At 46.6% G+C, this 18,772-nt stretch overlaps 1 protein-coding gene across 1 annotated transcript; it reads right to left on the bottom strand.

The window, feature by feature from the left end:
• Positions 1-1,954: 1,954 nt before the first annotated feature.
• LOC123130436 (F-box/LRR-repeat protein At2g43260) lies at positions 1,955-5,479 on the bottom strand. The gene is made up of 3 exons (XM_044550333.1): positions 5,231-5,479; positions 3,746-4,905; positions 1,955-2,311 (listed from the first exon to the last, which is right to left on the bottom strand). Exons 2-3 carry the CDS (start codon positions 4,877-4,879, stop codon positions 2,156-2,158), a joined length of 1,290 nt encoding a protein of 429 aa, XP_044406268.1. The 5' UTR covers positions 4,880-4,905; positions 5,231-5,479; the 3' UTR covers positions 1,955-2,155.
• Between the last annotated feature and the right edge of the window lie 13,293 nt (positions 5,480-18,772).

Consider the following 18,772-nt stretch of genomic DNA (forward strand, 5'->3'; position numbering starts at 1 on the left):
TCTTCCTCCTCTCTCTCTCTCATTTCCACGAACACCTTAAGTGCACTCCGCCGCTCTGCCCCCGCCGGCCGGCGAGTCCCACCACCTGCCCCGTGAGCACCCCCCACGCCCCTCTTCTCTTCTGCCTCGCAACCGCCGCGCATCGTGCGCCCCCATGGCCGCGCGCACGCCACCCGCGCCCTACTCCGACCCCGGACCTCCCTCGCGCGACACCGCCTCCCAGCCCTGCGCGTTGCGGCTTGCTGCCCCCGCCATCGTCTCCTACTCCCGCAACTGCCGTGGCCGCGCGCGCGTGCCGTGGTCGCGCCCGGCTGTGCCCGTCCGCGCCCAGCGCGTCGCGATGCCCGCGCCCAGCTCCGCTGCTACGCCCCCTGCCCGTTCTCTGCCGCACGCCGCGTCGTGGTCGTGCCCTCTCCCCTGGCTCCGTACGCCGACGCATGCATCCGAGCGCCCACAGCCGTGCTCACTGCAGCACCGCGAGCCACAGCCACCCCTGGCCTCGCCCCGCACCTCTGCTCCGTCGTGCCGCCTGGCCTTCCGCCCGCTCTGATTGCCCGCCACCCTCGCCGGCCATCGCTCGCCCTCCTCGCACCGCAGCTAGCCACCGCATCCCCCACACCATTGCCCCGCGCCGTCCCACTGCGCCTCGCAGCTTCGGCCACCGCACTGTTGTTGCCGCCACGCCCGCTTCCCCCTCCGTTGCTGTCCCGCCAGCCACTACCTCCCCTCACGCCGTCGCTTGCCCCGCGGCCGGCGCCCGCCACCGCAGTCGTCCCTTCGCCGCCTCCCTTGGCCTGGCCGCCGGCGCCGGCGTGCGCCACGCGCGCCCAGTGCCCTCGAGCCTGCACCGGCACCCCTGCACACGGCGCCCGTCGCCCGCTGTGCCCGCTCGGGCGCACGCGCACACCCGAACGGGCGCAGGATGATGATGGCCAGGGCAGGTGGGGGCAGGTGGTGGGACTCGCCGGCCGGCGGGGGCAGAGCGGCGGAGTGCACTTAAGGTGTTCGTGGAAATGAGAGAGAGAGAGGAGGAAGAAGATTGATGCTGACAGGTGGGCCCAAGCGGTCAGATTTGTGCTTAGCACGGGCTAAGCGAGCGATTTCGCGACTTGGTAGTTTTTTGCCACGGATTAGGAAAAAAGTGGTAGTTTTCGGGACAAAATCGTAAAGTGGTAGTTTTTCGTCACGGTTCCGTGAATTGTGGTAGTTTTTGGTTAAATACTCGCCTTCACCATTACCACTTCTCCGGATTAGACCTTGTTTAAGCACTTCTTTCCCTTCGTGCACAACACTCCACACCTAAGAAGGGTGGCTCCCCACTTCCGCCTCTAAAGAGTAGTAGATGGGAAATAAACAGATTTCAAGGTACGAGCACCAGGAGAACGTGGGTCTTGGATCATCCTCCACGCCTGTTTTGCAACCATTGCCAAGTTATGGATTTGAGCGTCTGAAACCAAGTCCTCCCATATATTTTGGCATAGACCAAGTCCTCCCATATATTTTGGCATAGTGAGGTCATCCCATGAGACCCACGCCGTTTTTCTCTTCCCATTCTTACTTCCCCACCAAAACTTCCTTTACATTGTGTCAATTTGCTGGCAGAAGCCACATGGCAAGACACTTCTCCATTGATCCATGAACCCTCTCCCACAATCTATCTTTTATGTATTTGATCGAAGGAACCATTCTTAAGACTTCCAGACATCAGAGAGCAAGCCTAAGTATCTCTTTTAAAGACTCATTAGGAACATCAAGAATGATTTTGATTTGCTCTCTCATTCCTCCCGAGCATCCCTTACCAAAGAAAGTGACGCTAGTCGAGTTCATACACTACTCTCGAACAAGGTCAATAACAGAAGAAAAATAAAAATAGATCTGACTTGTGTGGCTACATCTGCTTGTTCCGAGGTTTGAGATGTTTTGTTCCACATGGATTCACTCTTTTCTAAGTCCAGAATGGTAATCGATCCATATTGACATCGCGTTTGGAAATCACACGATCAAGCTTATTTTCTTCCGTACCAAATATAAATATATGTTCCAAAATAAGTTTCATCAATCATAAAAAGAACATACAAACAACAATGTTCTCTGAAAAAACAACTAGGCTGACATTTGAAAACTGATTTTGTTGGACCATACTTGAAATTGTCTATCAGTTGGTAATTCCTGAAAGTGTGTCCAGTTGAGCGCAGCCTTCCAGACGCTGCAATAAAAGCAAGGCTTGATGCAACATACAGTCTTCACAGAGTGCATAAGGTTCGATGGTTTCAAGGGTGCCATAGCAGCCACAGACAGTGCAACGTTCAGCCTGCAAGAGGAAAGGGACGCATCAGATCTTCACTCAAAACCCAAGATATATACTGCCAGTGCCAAAATGATTCTGTAGTGCTGAATGGGGGAATGAATCACGGCTAGCAATTGCTCAATTCTCTCACTTGTTTAATAACATATGAATAGTTGAGTACTATGTAAAAATACAGCATGAGGAAATAATAAGCAAGGGGTAACAACATGAGTAGGCAATTTACCAATCTAACATGGCTGGCAATTTATTTAAATTCATTGGAGAAAATATGCATGTGTATGTACCGCTAAGAATAGACAACTCTCCAGATAAGAAAAGGAGGAGTACACAAACTAGATGACCATAAAATATACTCCCTCTGTTCCATAATGTAGTGCGTATAGATTTTTTTGAAAAGTCAGATTTTGAAAACTTTGACCAAGTTATTAGAGATAACTATTTATATCTACAATACCAAATATATAAAGTATGAAAGTTCATCTTATAATGAATCTAATGATATAAAGCCAACCACGCACTGGAGCTAAATGGCGCGGTGTTCGATTCCTCACGAGAGCGATTTTTAACTCCGCCTATGTTGTCTCAACATAATCGGTCCCAAGCCCGGGTAAAGGAGGAGGGTTGTGATAGGCTTGGCGAGCCAACATCAAAACTCAGCCACTCTTATGGAGATGAAAACCAAAAGATTTTGTTGTTGTATTCTAGATGTAAATGTTTTTCTCCACAAATTTGGTCAAAGTTTGTGATGCTTGACTTTTCAAAAAATCTATATGCACTACATTATGGAACAGAGGAAGTAGGTCACATGTCATCAATCTATAATAGAATTGACCATCAAAATCTGAATAGGAGCAGCCACAAAAGTAAACTGCACAAGTCTGAACACTGGTGCTGTCAGTACGTGTGTGGCGACCATTGCAAATCAGACCCTTAATTTTCTTGATTTTTTTCTTTTATACTAGGAGTGCTTTGACACACATCTCCAGACAAGCACTTCTTACATGTGATATTTATCACTGGTAAATCTTTGAATAAAAGTTAAGGAAGCTTCAGCAATCTAAATTTATCAATGCGGCCACTATTTCCGTTCTTAAAAAGAAAAGGATCGTAATCTGCGGTTGCCCAAAACTGAACAGCTTGACAACTTCTACAATAAAAAGCTAACTGTAGAACAAATATCGTCAATCAGACCTAATGACCATCATTTTCTTTACTACAAATACATACAAATCAATTTGAAGGGCATAAAATAGATTGAAAAACATGACCACACTGTCAAAACTGTTTACTGTAAATACACCTGTAATTCTTTAATCCCACAGATGTTCCCTACGCTGCCTAAAAAATTATCTCTAAGATACAAGAATAGAAGCAAATAATAGTAAGGACAGGCCAAACATGCGTACATAATTGCAAGTGTATGAGGACAACACTCACCTCAGAAGTGAAAGTGCTCTCTGAAGACAATAGACTTCCAGTGTAAGTACCAACAAATGTGGAATTTCTCATCTCAAAATCAGTGAAAGTCTTGGTAATTGGATTGTAGAGCCTTAGCCGTCCTGGTGCAGAGAGGACTATCCGCCCATCACTTAGAATTTCTACGGGTTGAGCAAAGAGAATTTCATGCTGGCCATCTATGCTGTACCTTTTATTCCAGAGAGATTCCTCAGCATCCATCAAAAACCACAAGTCCAAAGAGCTATATTCAGGATTGTGTGCCATAACTAAGAACCCATCCAAGCATACCAGCGATAGCTCCATGAATAGACTAAAGTAACCGCCATTGCGCACTGGCATTGGACCTTGAACAATCCCCATCCACTCCTCTGTCTCAAGATTGAACAAAGCCATGCTACCATGTTCGACATGGTCCCCAGAAAATGTGGGACGTCGAAATTCCAACAAGAAATAGACGACTCCGTTGACAACGACACTTTTGTTACGGTTACTTGCGACAGGGGCCGGAGGGCCCTGTTTGCCCCTCCATCTTGCATGGCGACCATCATCAAGGGTGATGACCTCACAGAGCATCGGGCTGGACTCACTCTCGGAATCATCAATGCTGACACAGCGTATAGCCTTGTACTCTCCCGTGGAGCCAACCTGTCCAAAGTCAAATGATTGTGGGAAGAAATGTTTCACATGTGCATGCTCCTTTGCACAGCGACTGGGCAATGCAAAAGTATCCCCCGTGGCAGGGTTGATCACATGGCGGGTCGAACGATGCTCATTTCTGGCGACACAAATAAGGTCCAGGTGGCGTGTGCATTCCAACCGGGCATTCTCCATGCTGGTGGCTATCCGCTTAACGACATGGCCAGACAAGTCCATAATCTCAATGGTGCCTCCTCTTTGACACAATTCACTGGTACATGTGACAACTAGTGGCCCAGGGTGGCGGGACTTGTGCGCTGCAACGAAGAGCGGATCTGAGAGGAGGGACCTCCAGGATCGGCTGACTGCTCGGAAGAGGCATAGCGTCTTTGCCGGGAGGCGCACGAGGATGTGACGCAGCATGTCTTCAGGCAGCACGCCATTGCTGGATGCGGCGACGCGCACCTTCTGCGGCATCACTGAGGGCAGGCGTCACAGTTTGCCTGCAACAACAACAACAACAACAACAACAGGGGAGTACGCTTATCATGTTGCTCAATAATCTGGCGAGAATAGGCGAGCAAGAACACACAAATATGCACAATAGAGACAACAGGTTCGCATCAAGTGGGGATTATATTTTCGATTTTCATTCTACTATATTGCATTGCCCTTGCCTATGATTACGAGGCTACGAAATTAGAAGGTGCAAGCTGATTAAGACCTAAAGCTAAGCCTAGCAAATCATCTATTACTTGGTGAGGCCCCATAGATAGGGGCTTGAGCGGTGACAAGGGGACGGCCAGGAAAAGAGGGAGGGGTTGTTACCACGTCGACGACGCTGGTGAGGTGCGCGGGCGCGCGGCCGGAACGGATGGATGGCGGCGAGATCGGAGGCGGCGCGGGAGCAGTGGCGAGTGGAGACTGGCGTAGCCTAGTCACGGGGGCCGACGCTGGTGAGGTGCGCGGGCGTGCGGCCGGAGGAGGGGTGGATGCCGACGAGGCCGGAGGCAAAGCGGAAGCGGTGGCGACTGGCGAGCGGAGAGAGGAGACTGCCGTCGCCGGCCGACTCGACTGGGCTGCTGGTAGCCCAAAGTAGTCGCCAGGGCTCACCTGAATCTTTTTCGGGTCGCTGCAGTACTGGGCCGACACAGTGCTGTAGCATCATTTTGCACTGTTTTGCCTTTTTCTGTTTTTTCCCTTCAGTTTCTTTTGTTGGTTTTTTAAATTTTCCCTCGGTTTTCGGTGTTTCTTTCTCGATTTTTACTGTGTCCTACTGTTTTGCAATGGTTTCTTCTTTTTCTTTACTTTTTCTCTTTTCATTTTTCTTTCTTGGTATTCTCTTTGTTTTTTCCTTCGCCATTTTTAGTATCCACTACAAATCTGACGGCAGATTTTTTTAGCATGGCAAATCAAACGTTTTTCATGGCAATTTATGTTTGCTGAGGATGGCAATTTTAATTGGCGAGCAGAAATCTACCTTAGTTTATTTTTTTGCCGGGAAATTGCCGTGCTCGCCAACTAAATTTTTCATCCTCGTGTCAACGTAAGCTGTCGTGAAAAACATTTTATTTGACATGGCTACAAATATGACATCTGGTTTTTAGCATCTCTGTTTTTTAAACACATGTCTACTTTCTTTCAAGCATCATGTAAATTTTTCGGATACATCCAGAACATTTTTTTACAAATTTAACTCTTTTAAAACACATAATTTAATTTTTCAAAATATATATGTTTCTATGTCTAGTTTTTCCTCATACACGCTGTACATTATTCGTATACATCTGAAACATTATTTTCATACACATTTCACATTTTTTAAACACAAGATTAGTATTATTTTCAAATATATATTTTGATGTCTATGTTTCTCATATACATTGTATGTTTGTTGCATGGTTAACATTTTTTAAATACATGATTAACATTTTTCCAAATACATGTTTTTCCAAAATTTTGTTAAAAAATAATATAAGTTGTAACATATTTTGAATATAAAAAACTTTTTTTTGCATTACAGAAACATTTTTGTACATAGTATAAACATTTTTAACGTGTGTACATTTTTTAATGTCACAAACATATTTTTGAAAGCTATCAACATTTTCCAAAATTACGTTAAAAAGGTTCTGCACTGCGTTAACATCTTTACATGTGTGGTGAATACTCTTCAAATTTATTGATTAATGTTTTGTTGGTATTAGAATATTTCAAATATATAAATAAAAGAATAAAACAAAATGGGGGAAAACGAACAATTTAACACGTACGTAAGCAAGCAACAAACAACCTACTACTGGACTGACCCATTTAAGTGTTGTGTTGAGGCGATTCTACCTCGGTAGAAATGAAGGAAATATGCTCTAGAGGTAATAATAAAGTTATTATTTTATTTCCTTATTTCAGGATAGATGTTTATTATTCATGCTAGAATTGTATTAACCGGAAACATAATACATATGTGAATACATAGACAAACAGAATGTCACTAGTATGCCTTTACTTGACTAGCTCGTTGATCAAAGATGGTTATGTTTTCTAACCATAGACATGAGTTGTCATTTGATAAATGGGATCACATCGTTAGAAGAATGATGTGATTGACTTGACCCATTCCGTTAGCTTAGCACTTGATCGTTTTAGTTTACTGCTATTGCTTTCTTCATGACTTATACATGTTCTTATGACTATGAGATTATGCACTCCTGATTATCGGAGGAACACTTTGTGTTCTACCAAACGTCACAACGTAACTGGGTGATTATAAAGGTGCTCTACAGGTGTCTCTGATGGTACTTGTTGAGTTGACATAGATCGAGATTAGGATTTGTCACTCCGATTGTCGAAGAGGTATCTCTGGGCCCTCTCGGTAATGCACATCACTATAAGCCTTGCAAGCAATGCAACTAATGAGTTAGTTGCGGGATGATGCATTACGAAAACGAGTAAAGAGACTTGCCGGTAACGAGATTGAACTAGGTATTGAGATACCGACGATCGGATCTCGGGCAAGTAACATACCGATGACAAAGGGAACAACGTATGTTGTTATGCGGTTTGACCGATAAAGATCTTCGTAGAATATGTAGGAGCCAATATGACCATCCAGGTTCCACTATTTGTTATTGACCGGAGACGTGTCTCGGTCATGTCTACATAGTCTCGAACCCGTAGGGTCCGCACGCTTAAGGTTCGGTGACGATCGGTATTATGAGTTTATGTGATTTGATGTATCGAAGGTAGTTCGGAGTCCCAGATGAGATCGGGGACATGACGAGGAGTCTTGAAATGGTCAGGACGTAAAGATCGATATATTAGACGACTATATTCGGACATCGAAAAGGTTTCGAGTGATTCAGGTATTTTTTGGAGTACCGGGGAGTTACGGGAATACGGGGAAGAAGTATTGGGCCCCATGGGCCAAGTGGTGAAAGAGAGGAGGCAGGGCGCGTGGCCCCCCTAGCCCAAACCGAATTGGACTAGCCCCCCCCTTTCCTCCTTTCCTCCCTCTCCTTCCTTCTCCCCTTCCCCCTTCCTTTCCTCCTCCTAGTAGGAGTAGGAAAGAGGACTCCTACTCCTACTAGGAGGAGGACTCCTCCTCCTGGCGCGCCCTAGGAGGGCCGGCCGGCCTCCCCCTTGCACCTTTATATACGGGGACAGGGGCACCCTAGAACACACAAATTGATCATTGATCCCTTAGCCGTGTGTGGTGCCCCCTCCACCATAATTCACCTCGATCATATCGTAGCGGTGCTTAGGAGAAGCCCCGCGTCGGTAGCAACATCATCACCGTCATCACGACGTCGTGCTGACGGAACTCTCTCGTGAAGCTCTGCTAGATCGGAGTTCGTGTGACGTCATCGAGCTGAACGTGTCCTGAACTCGGAGGTGTCGCGCGTTCGGTACTTGGATCGGTCGAATCGTGAAGATGTTCGACTACATCAATCGCGTTCTCATAACGCTTCCGCTTACGGTCTACGAGGGTACATGGACGATACTCTTCCCTCTCGTTGCTATGCATCACCATGATCTTGCGTGTGCGTAGGAATTTTTTTGAAATTACTATGTTCCCCAACAAGAAGTGGGGTATAGTCACACCCCAAAGTAGTAGGGACTAGGGAGCGTCTCATATTATTCGTCGAGGCCGTCCTAAATGGGCTTCCTCTTGGTTTGGTTTGTATTATCCTTGAAGGAGGAGGAATGTGCACAGTTTTGTCACATCCTCCTCCAAAATTATTTTTTGTGTTTGCTATTTTTCATCCGCGTCGAAAAAAATTCAGGCCTCACTATAATTTGTGCATGCGCTCGACGGTGAGACATGATGGCTAGCCCGAGCCAAGAACTGGTTGGAGATGAGTACATCGTGTTGGAAAATATGCCCTAGAGGCAATAATAAAATGGTTATTATTATATTTCCTTGTTCATGATAATTGTTTATTGTTCATGCTATAATTGTGTTATCCCGAAATCATAATACATGTGTGAATACATAGACCACAACACGTCCCTAGTGAGCCTCTAGTTGACTAGCTCATTGATCAAAAGATAGTCATGGTTTCCTGACTATGGACATTAGATGTCATTGATAACGGGATCACATCATTAGGAGAATGATGTGATGGACAAGACCCAATCCTAAGCATAGCTCAAAGATCGTGTAGTTCATTTGCCAGAGCTTTTCCGAATGTCAAGTATCATTTCCTTAGACCATGAGATTGTGCAACTCCCGGATACCGTAGGAGTGCTTTGGGTGTGCCAAACGTCACAACGTAACTGGGTGACTATAAAGGTGCACTACGGGTATCTCCGAAAGTGTCTGTTGGGTTGGCACGAATCGAGACTGGGACTTGTCACTCCGTATGACGGAGAGGTATCTCTGGGCCCACTCGGTAATGCATCATCATAATGAGCTCAATGTGACCAAGTAGTTGGTCACGGGATCATGCATTACGGTATGAGTAAAGTGAATTGCCGGTAACGAGATTGAACAAGGTATTGGGATACCGACGATCGAGTCTCGAGCAAGTAACGTACCGATTGACAAAGGGAATTGTATACGGGATTGATTGAATCCTCGACATTGTGGTTCATCCGATGAGATCGTCGAGGAGCATGTGGGAGCCAACATGGGTATCCAGATCCCACTGTTGGTTATTGACCGGAGAGTAGTCTCGGTCATGTCTGCGTGTCTCCCGAACCCGTAGGGTCTACACACTTAAGGTTCGGTGACGCTAGGGTTGTAGAGATATTAGTATGCGGTAACCCGAAAGTTGTTCGGAGTCCCAGATGAGATCCCGGACGTCACGAGGAGTTCCGAAATGGTCCGGAGGTGAAGAATTATATATAGGAAGTCCAGTTTCGGCCATCGGGAAGGTTTCGGGGGTCACCGGTATTGTACCGGGACCACCGGAAGTGTCCCGAGGGTCCACCGGGTGGGGCCACCTATCCTGGAGGGCCCCATGGGCTGAAGTGGGAGGGGAACCAGCCCCTGATGGGCTGGTGCGCCCCCGTTGGGCCTCCCCCTGCGCCTAGGGTTGGAAACCCTAGGGGTGGGGGGCGCCCCACTTGGCTTGGGGGGCAAGCCACCCCCCTTGCCCGCCGCCCCCCTTGGAGATTGGATCTCCTAGGGACGGCGCCCCCTAGGGGTCCTATATATAGTGGGGGGAGGGAGGGAAGCCGCACCCTAGCCCCTGGCACCTCCCTCTCCCTCTCGTGACACCTCTCCCTCTCGCTAAGCTTGGCGAAGCCCTGCCGAGATCGGCGTTGCTTCCACCACCACGCCGTCGTGCTGCTGGATCTCCATCAACCTCTCCTTCCCCCTTGCTGGATCAAGTTGGAGGAGACGTCTTCCCAAACGTATGTGTGTTGAACGCGGAGGTGCCGTCCGTTCGGCGCTAGGTCATCGGTGATTTGGATCACGACGAGTACGACTCCATCAGCCCCGTTCTCTTGAACGCTTCCGCTCGCGATCTACAAGGGTATGTAGATGCACTCCCCTCTCCCTCATTGCTAGATGACTCCATAGATTGATCTTGGTGATGCATAGGAAAATTTAAAATTCTGCTACGTTCCCCAACAGTGGCATCATGAGCTAGGTTTATGCGTAGTTTCTATGCACGAGTAGAACACAAAGCAGTTGTGGGCGTCGATATTGTCAATTTACTTGCCGTTACTAGTCTTATCTTGATTCGGCGACATCGTGGGATGAAGCGTCCCAGACCGACCTTACACGTACACTTACGTGAGACTGGTTCCACCGACTGACATGCACTAGTTGCATAAGGTGGCTAGCGGGTGTCTGTCTCTCCCACTTTAGTCGGATCGGATTCGATGAAAAGGGTCCTTATGAAGGGTAAATATAAATTGGCATATCATGTTGTGGTTTTGGCGTTGGTAAGAAACGTTCTTGCTAGAAACCTATAGCAGCCACGTAAAAACTTGCAACAACAATTAGAGGACGTCTAACTTGTTTTTGCAGCATGTGCCGTGTGATGTGATATGGCCAAAAGGATGTGATGAATGATATATGTGATGTATGAGATTGATCATGTTCTTGTAATAGGAATCACGACTTGCATGACGATGAGTATGACAACCGGCAGGAGCCATAGGAGTTGTCTTAATTTATTTATGACCTGCGTGTCAACATAAACGTCATGTAATTACTTTACTTTATTGCTAAAGCGTTAGCCATAGTAGTAGAAGTAATAGATGACGAGACAACTTCAAGAAGACACGATGATGGAGATCATGGTGTCATGCCGGTGACAACGATGATCATGGAGCCCGAAGATGGAGATCAAAAGTAGCAAATGATATTGGCCATATCATGTCACTATTTGATTGCATGTGATGTTTATCATGTTTTACATCTTATTTGCTTAGAACGATAGTAGCTTAAATAAGATGATCCCTCGTAATAATTTCAAGAAAGTGTTCCCCCTAACTGTGCACCATTGCGAAGGTTTGTTGTTTCGAAGCACCACGTGATGATCGGGTGTGATAGATTCTAACGTTTGAATACAACGGGTGTAAGCCAGATTTACACACGCAATACACTTAGGTTGACTTGACGAGCCTAGCATGTATAGACATGGCCTCGGAACACGGAAGACCGAAAGGTCGAGCATGAGTCGTATAGAAGATACGATCAACATGAAGATGTTCACCGATGTTGACTAGTCCATCTCACGTGATGATCGGACACGACCTAGTTGACTCGGATCATGTTTCACTTAGATGACTAGAGGTATGTCTATCTGAGTGCGATTTCATTGAATAATTTGATTAGATGAACTTAATTATCATGAACTTAGTCTAAAAATCTTTACAATATGTCTTGTAGATCAAATGGCCCACGTTGTCCTCAACTTCAATGCGTTCCTAGAGAAAACCAAGCTGAAAGATGATGGCAGCAACTATACGGACTGGGTCCGGAACCTGAGGATCATCCTCATAGCTGCCAAGAAAGATTATGTCCTAGAAGCACCGCTAGGTGACGCACCCATCCCAGAGAACCAAGACGTTATGAACGCTTGGCAGTCACGTGCTGATGATTACTCCCTCGTTCAGTGCGGCATGCTATACAGCTTAGAACCGGGGCTCCAAAAGCGTTTTGAGCAACATGGAGCATATGAGATGTTCGAAGAGCTGAAAATGGTTTTCCAAGCTCGTGCCCGGGTCGAGAGATATGAAGTCTCCGACAAGTTCTTCAGTTGTAAGATGGAGGAAAATAGTTCTGTTAGTGAGCACATACTCAAAATGTCTGGGCTGCATAACCACTTGACTCAGCTGGGAGTTAATCTCCCGGATGACGTGGTCATTGACAGAATCCTTCAGTCGCTTCCACCGAGCTACAAGAGCTTTGTGATGAACTTCAATATGTAGGGGATGGAAAAGACCATTCCTGAGGTATATTCAATGCTGAAATCAGCGGAGGTGGAGATCAAAAAGGAACATCAAGTGTTGATGGTTAATAAAACCACTAAGTTTAAGAAAGGCAAGGGTAAGAAGAACTTCAAGAAGGACGACAAGGGGGTTGCCGCGCCCGGTAAGCAAGCTGCCGGGAAGAAGCCAAAGAATGGACCCAAGCCCGAGACTGAGTGTTTTTATTGCAAGGGAAGTGGTCACTGGAAGCGGAACTGCCCCAAATACTTAGCGGACAAGAAGGCCAGCAACACTAAAGGTATATGTGATATACATGTAATTGATGTGTATCTTACCAGTACTTGTAGTAGCTCCTGGGTATTTGATACCGGTGCCGTTGCTCACATTTGTAACTCAAAGCAGGAGCTGCAGAATAAGTGGAGACTGGCGAAGGACGAGGTGATGATGCGCGTCGGGAATGGTTCCAAGGTCGATGTGATCGCCGTCAGCACGCTGCCTCTACATTTACCTACGGGATTAGTTTTAAACCTCAATAATTGTTATTTAGTGCCAGCTTTGAGCATGAACATTGTATCAGGATCTCGTTTAATTCGAGATGGCTACTCATTTAAATCCGAGAATAATGGTTTTTCTATTTATATGAGAGATATGTTTTATGGTCATGCCCCACTAGTGAATGGTTTATTCTTAATGAATCTCGAGCGTAATGTTACACATATTCATAGTGTGAATACCAAAAGATGTAAGGTTGATAATGATAGTCCCACATACTTGTGGCACTGCCGCCTTGGTCACATAGGTGTCAAACGCATGAAGAAGGTCCATGCGGATGTACTTTTGGAGTCTCTTGATTACGAATCATTTGACACGTGCGAACCATGCCTCATGGGTAAAATGACCAAGACTCCGTTCTCAGGAACAATGGAGCGAGCAACCAACTTATTGGAAATCATACATACTGATGTGTGCGGTCCAATGAGTGTTGAGGCTCGCGGTGGCTATCGTTATGTTCTCACCCTCACTGATGACTTGAGTAGATATGGGTATGTCTAATTAATGAAACACAAGTCTGAGACCTTTGAAAAGTTCAAGGAATTTCAGAGTGAGGTTGAGAATCAACGTGACAGAAAAATCAAGTTCTTGCGATCAGATCGTGGGGGAGAATACTTGAGTCACGAATTTGGCACACACTTAAGGAAATGTGGAATAGTTTCACAACTCACGCCGCCTGGAACACCTCAGCGTAATGGCGTGTCCGAACGTCGTAATCGCACTCTATTGGATATGGTGCGATCTATGATGTCTCTTACTGATCTACCGCTGTCATTTTGGGGCTATGCTTTAGAGACTGCCGCATTCACTTTAAATAGGGCTCCGTCGAAATCCGTTGAGACGACACCGTATGAATTATGGTTTGGGAAGAAATCTAAGCTGTCGTTTCTAAAAGTTTGGGGATGCGATGCTTATGTCAAGAAACTTCAACCTAAAAAGCTCGAACCCAAGTCGGAAAAATGCGTCTTCATAGGATACCCTAAAGAAACTATTGGGTATACCTTCTACCTCAGATCCGAAGGCAAGATCTTTGTTGCCAAGAATGGATCCTTTCTAGAGAAAGAGTTTCTCTCGAAAGAAGTAAGTGGGAGGAAAGTAGAACTTGATGAAGTATTACCTCTTGAATTGGAAAGTGGCGCAACTCAGGAAAATGTTCCTGAGGTGCCTGCACCGACTAGAGAGGAAGTTAATGATGATGATCATGAAACTTCAGATCAAGTTGCTACTGAACTTCGTAGGTCCACAAGGACACGTTCCGCACCACAGTGGTACGGCAACCCTGTCTTGGAAATCATGTTGTTAGACAACGGTGAACCTTCGAACTATGAAGAAGCGATGGTGGGCCCAGATTCCGACAAATGGCTGGAAGCCATGAAATCCGAGATAGGATCCATGTATGAAAACGAAGTATGGACTTTGACTGACTTGCCCGATGATTGGCGGGCCATAGAAAATAAATGGATCTTTAAGAAGAAGACAGAAGCGGATGGTAATGTAACCATCTATAAAGCTCGGCTTGTCGCTAAGGGTTATCGACAAGTTCAAGGGGTTGACTACGATGAGACTTTCTCACCTGTAGCGAAGCTGAAGTCCGTCTGAATCATGTTAGCAATTGCCGCATTCTATGATTATGAGATATGGCAAATGGACGTCAAAACGGCATTCCTTAATGGTTTCCTTAAGGAAGAATTGTATATGATGCAGCCGGAAGGTTTTGTCGATCCTAAGAATGCTGACAAGGTGTGCAAGCTCCAACGCTCGATCTATGGGCTGGTGCAAGCATCTCGGAGTTGGAACATTCGTTTTGATGAGATGATCAAAGCGTTTGGGTTTACGCAGACTTATGGAGAAGCCTGCATTTACAAGAAAGTGAGTGGGAGCTCTGTAGCATTCATATTGTATGTGGATGACATACTGTTGATGGGAAATGATATAGAATTCTTGGAAAGCATAAAGGCCTACTTGAACAAGTGTTTTTCAATGAAGGATCTTGGTGAAGCTGCTTACATATTAGGCATCAAGATTTATAGAGATAGATCGAGACGCCTCATTGGTCTTTCACAGAGTACGTACCTTGACAAGATATTGAAGAAGTTCAATATGGATCAGTCAAAGAAGGGGTTCTTGCCTGTATTGCAAGGTACGAGATTGAGCACGGCTCAATGCCCGACCACGGCAGAAGATAGAGAAAAGATGAGTGTCGTCCCCTATGCCTCGGCCATAGGGTCTATCATGTATGCTATGCTGTGTACCAGACCTGATGTAAACCTTGCCGTAAGTTTGGTAGGAAGGTACCAAAGTAATCCCGGCATGGAACACTGGACAGCGGTCAAGAATATCCTGAAGTACCTGAAGAGGACTAAGGATATGTTTCTCGTTTATGGAGGTGATGAAGAGCTCGTCGTAAAGGGTTACGTCGATGCTAGCTTCGACACAGATCTGGATGACTCTAAGTCACAAACCGGATACGTGTATATTTTGAATGGTGGGGCAGTAAGCTGGTGCAGTTGCAAGCAAAGCGTTGTGGCGGGATCTACATGTGAAGCGGAGTACATGGCAGCCTCGGAGGCAGCACAAGAAGCAATCTGGGTGAAGGAGTTCATTACCGACCTAGGAGTCATTCCCAATGCGTCGGGCCCGATGATTCTCTTCTGTGACAACACTGGAGCTATTGCCCTTGCCAAGGAGCCCAGGTTTCACAGGAAGACCAGGCATATCAAGCGTCGCTTCAACTCCATTCGTGAAAGTGTTCAAAATGGAGACATAGATATTTGTAAAGTACATACGGACCTGAATGTGGCAGATCCGTTGACTAAACCTCTCCCTAGAGCAAAACATGATCAACACCAGAACTCTATGGGTGTTCGATTCATCACAATGTAACTAGATTATTGACTCTAGTGCAAGTGGGAGACTGTTGGAAATATGCCCTAGAGGCAATAATAAAATGGTTATTATTATATTTCCTTGTTCATGATAATTGTCTATTGTTCATGCTATAATTGTGTTATCCGGAAATCGTAATACATGTGTGAATACATAGACCATAACACGTCCCTAGTGAGCCTCTAGTTGACTAGCTCGTTGATCAAAAGATATTCATGGTTTCCTGACTATGGACATTAGATGTCATTGATAACGGGATCACATCATTAGGAGAATGATGTGATGGACAAGACCCAATCCTAAGCATAGCTCAAAGATCGTGTAGTTCGTTTGCTAGAGCTTTTCCGAATGTCAAGTATCATTTCCTTAGACCATGAGATTGTGAAACTCCCGGATACCGTAGGAGTGCTTTGGGTGTGCCAAACGTCACAACGTAACTGGGTGACTATAAAGGTGCACTACGGGTATCTCCGAAAGTGTCTGTTGGGTTGGCACGAATCGAGACTGGGATTTGTCACTCTGTATGACGGAGAGGTATCTCTGGTCCCACTCGGTAATGCATCATCATAATGAGCTCAATGTGACCAAGTGGTTGGTCACGGGATCATGCATTACGGTACGAGTAAAGTGACTTGCCGGTAACAAGATTGAACGCGGTATTGGATACCGACGATCGAGTCTCGAGCAAGTAACGTACCTATTGACAAAGGGAATTGTATACGGGATTGATTGAATCTTCGGCATCGTGGTTCATCCGATGAGATCATCGAGGAGCATGTGGGAGCCAACATGGGTATCCAGATCCCGCTGTTGGTTATTGACTGGAGAGTAGTCTCGGTCATGTCTGCGTGTCTCCGAACCCGTAGGGTCTACACACTTAAGGTTCGGTGACGCTAGGGTTGTAGAGATATTAGTATGCAGTAACCCGAAAGTTGTTTGGCGTCCCGGATGAGATCCCGGACGTCACGAGGAGTTCCGGAATGGTCCGGAGGTGAAGAATTATATATAGGAAGTCCTGTTTCGGCCATCGGGAAGGTTTCGGGGGTCACCGATACACCGGGTGGGGCCACCTATCCCGGAGAGACCCATGGGATGAAGTGGGAGGGGAACCAGCCCCTAATGGGCTGGTGCGCCCCCCTTGGGCCTCCCTCTGCGCCTAGGGTTGGAAACCCTAGGGGTGGGGGGCGCCCCACTTGGCTTGGGGGGCAAGCCACCCCCCTTGGCCGCCGCCCCCCTTGGAGATTGGATCTCCTAGGGCCGGTGCCCCCCCTAGGGGTCCTATATATAGTGGGGGGAGGGAGGGCAGCCGCACCCTTGCCCCTGGCGCCTCCCTCTCCCTCTCGTGACACCTCTCCCTCTCGCTAAGCTTGGCGAAGCCCTGCCGAGATCGCTGTTGCTTCCACCACCACGCCGTCGTGCTGCTGGATCTCCATCAACCTCTCCTTCCCCCTTGCTGGATTAAGTTGGAGGAGACGTCTTCCCAACCGTACGTGTGTTGAACGCGGAGGTGTCGTCCGTTCGGCGTAGGTCATCGGTGATTTGGATCACGATGAGTATGACTCCATCAGCCCCGTTCTCTTGAACGCTTCCGCTCGCGATCTACAAGGGTATGTAGATGCACTCCCCTCTCCCTCATTGCTAGATGACTCCATAGATTGATCTTGGTGATGCATAGGAAAATTTAAAATTCTGCTACGTTCCCCAACAGTGGCATCATGAGCTAGGTTTATACGTAGTTTTTATGCACGAGTAGAACATAAAGCAGTTGTGGGCATCGATATTGTCAATTTACTTGCCGTTACTAGTCTTATCTTGATTCGGCGGCATCGTGGGATGAAGTAGCCCGGACCGAACTTACACGTACGCTTACGTGAGACTGGTTCCACCGACTGACATGCTCTAGTTGCATAATGTGGCTAGCGGGTGTCTGTCTCTCCCACTTTAGTCGGATCGGATTCAATGAAAAGGGTCCTTATGAAGGGTAAATAGAAATTGGTATACCACGTTGTGGTTTTGGCGTAGGTAAGAAACGTTCTTGCTAGAAACCTATAGCAGCCACATAAAAACTTGCAACAACAATTAGAGGACGTCTAATTTATTTTTGCAGCATGTGCCGGACAGCGAACTTGTATCCGCTGCCACCACCTCCTCGAGAATCGCTTTGACGATTTGTTTGGTGGAATTGTGCATAATTAAGTCTGCAACTGCCATGCAAAATTTCGTCGAGTTCTGATGGAGGAATCTCTGGCAATCTACGATATACCGGAGGCCTATCAAATCTGGACAGGAATCCGAATGAGTTTAGGGCGTGGTCTCCAGAGCCTAGCTCGGATATCCTTTGGAAGATCCAACCGTTCATCTGCTGCGGAATTCCCATACCTACCACCCCACCAAATTTCAGCACGATCTGACGGTTCAAACTCCAGGAACCTTCCGATGAGTGGACCACTTTTTCAGATCTATTTTCCGCGCGAGAACGAATCCGACCCGAGTTCATCTGTTTTATGAACGCGATTTCGGACATCCTTTTTGAAGGAGGTTTGTATGGGGTATTGTGTTTTGTTCCAAACACATCTCACTAATTTTAAGGTCTTTTCCAATATGATCTTCACCATCGCGCCGGTGTCAAACCAGCCCGTCAACATTGCTCCACGACTGTCGGCCTACGGTAGACACGTCGTCGCTTTGTTGAGCCAATCTCGACTTCGTCGGATCATCATCTGGGCAAGCCGAACAAGAGTTCGGCATCACGAAGGATAAATCATCACCAACATCGCCGCCCCACAGATTACACGGAGCGGGCACACCAGCATCGCCGGACGGTCACTTCATCAAGCCGGCATTAATCGCGTCACAAGTTAAGACCTGCGCCGGCATGGCTGCACTGTTGCTTTTTTGAAGCCAATGTCCATCACGCCGAACTGCTTCAATGAAGGAAATATGACCTAGAGGCAATAATAAAGTTATTATTTATTTCCTTGTATCATGATAAATTTTTATTATTCATGCTAGAATTGTATTAACCGGAAACATAATACATGT

The sequence above is a fragment of the Triticum aestivum genome, chromosome 6A (assembly GCF_018294505.1).
Source record: "Triticum aestivum cultivar Chinese Spring chromosome 6A, IWGSC CS RefSeq v2.1, whole genome shotgun sequence".
Lineage (NCBI taxonomy): Eukaryota > Viridiplantae > Streptophyta > Magnoliopsida > Poales > Poaceae > Triticum > Triticum aestivum.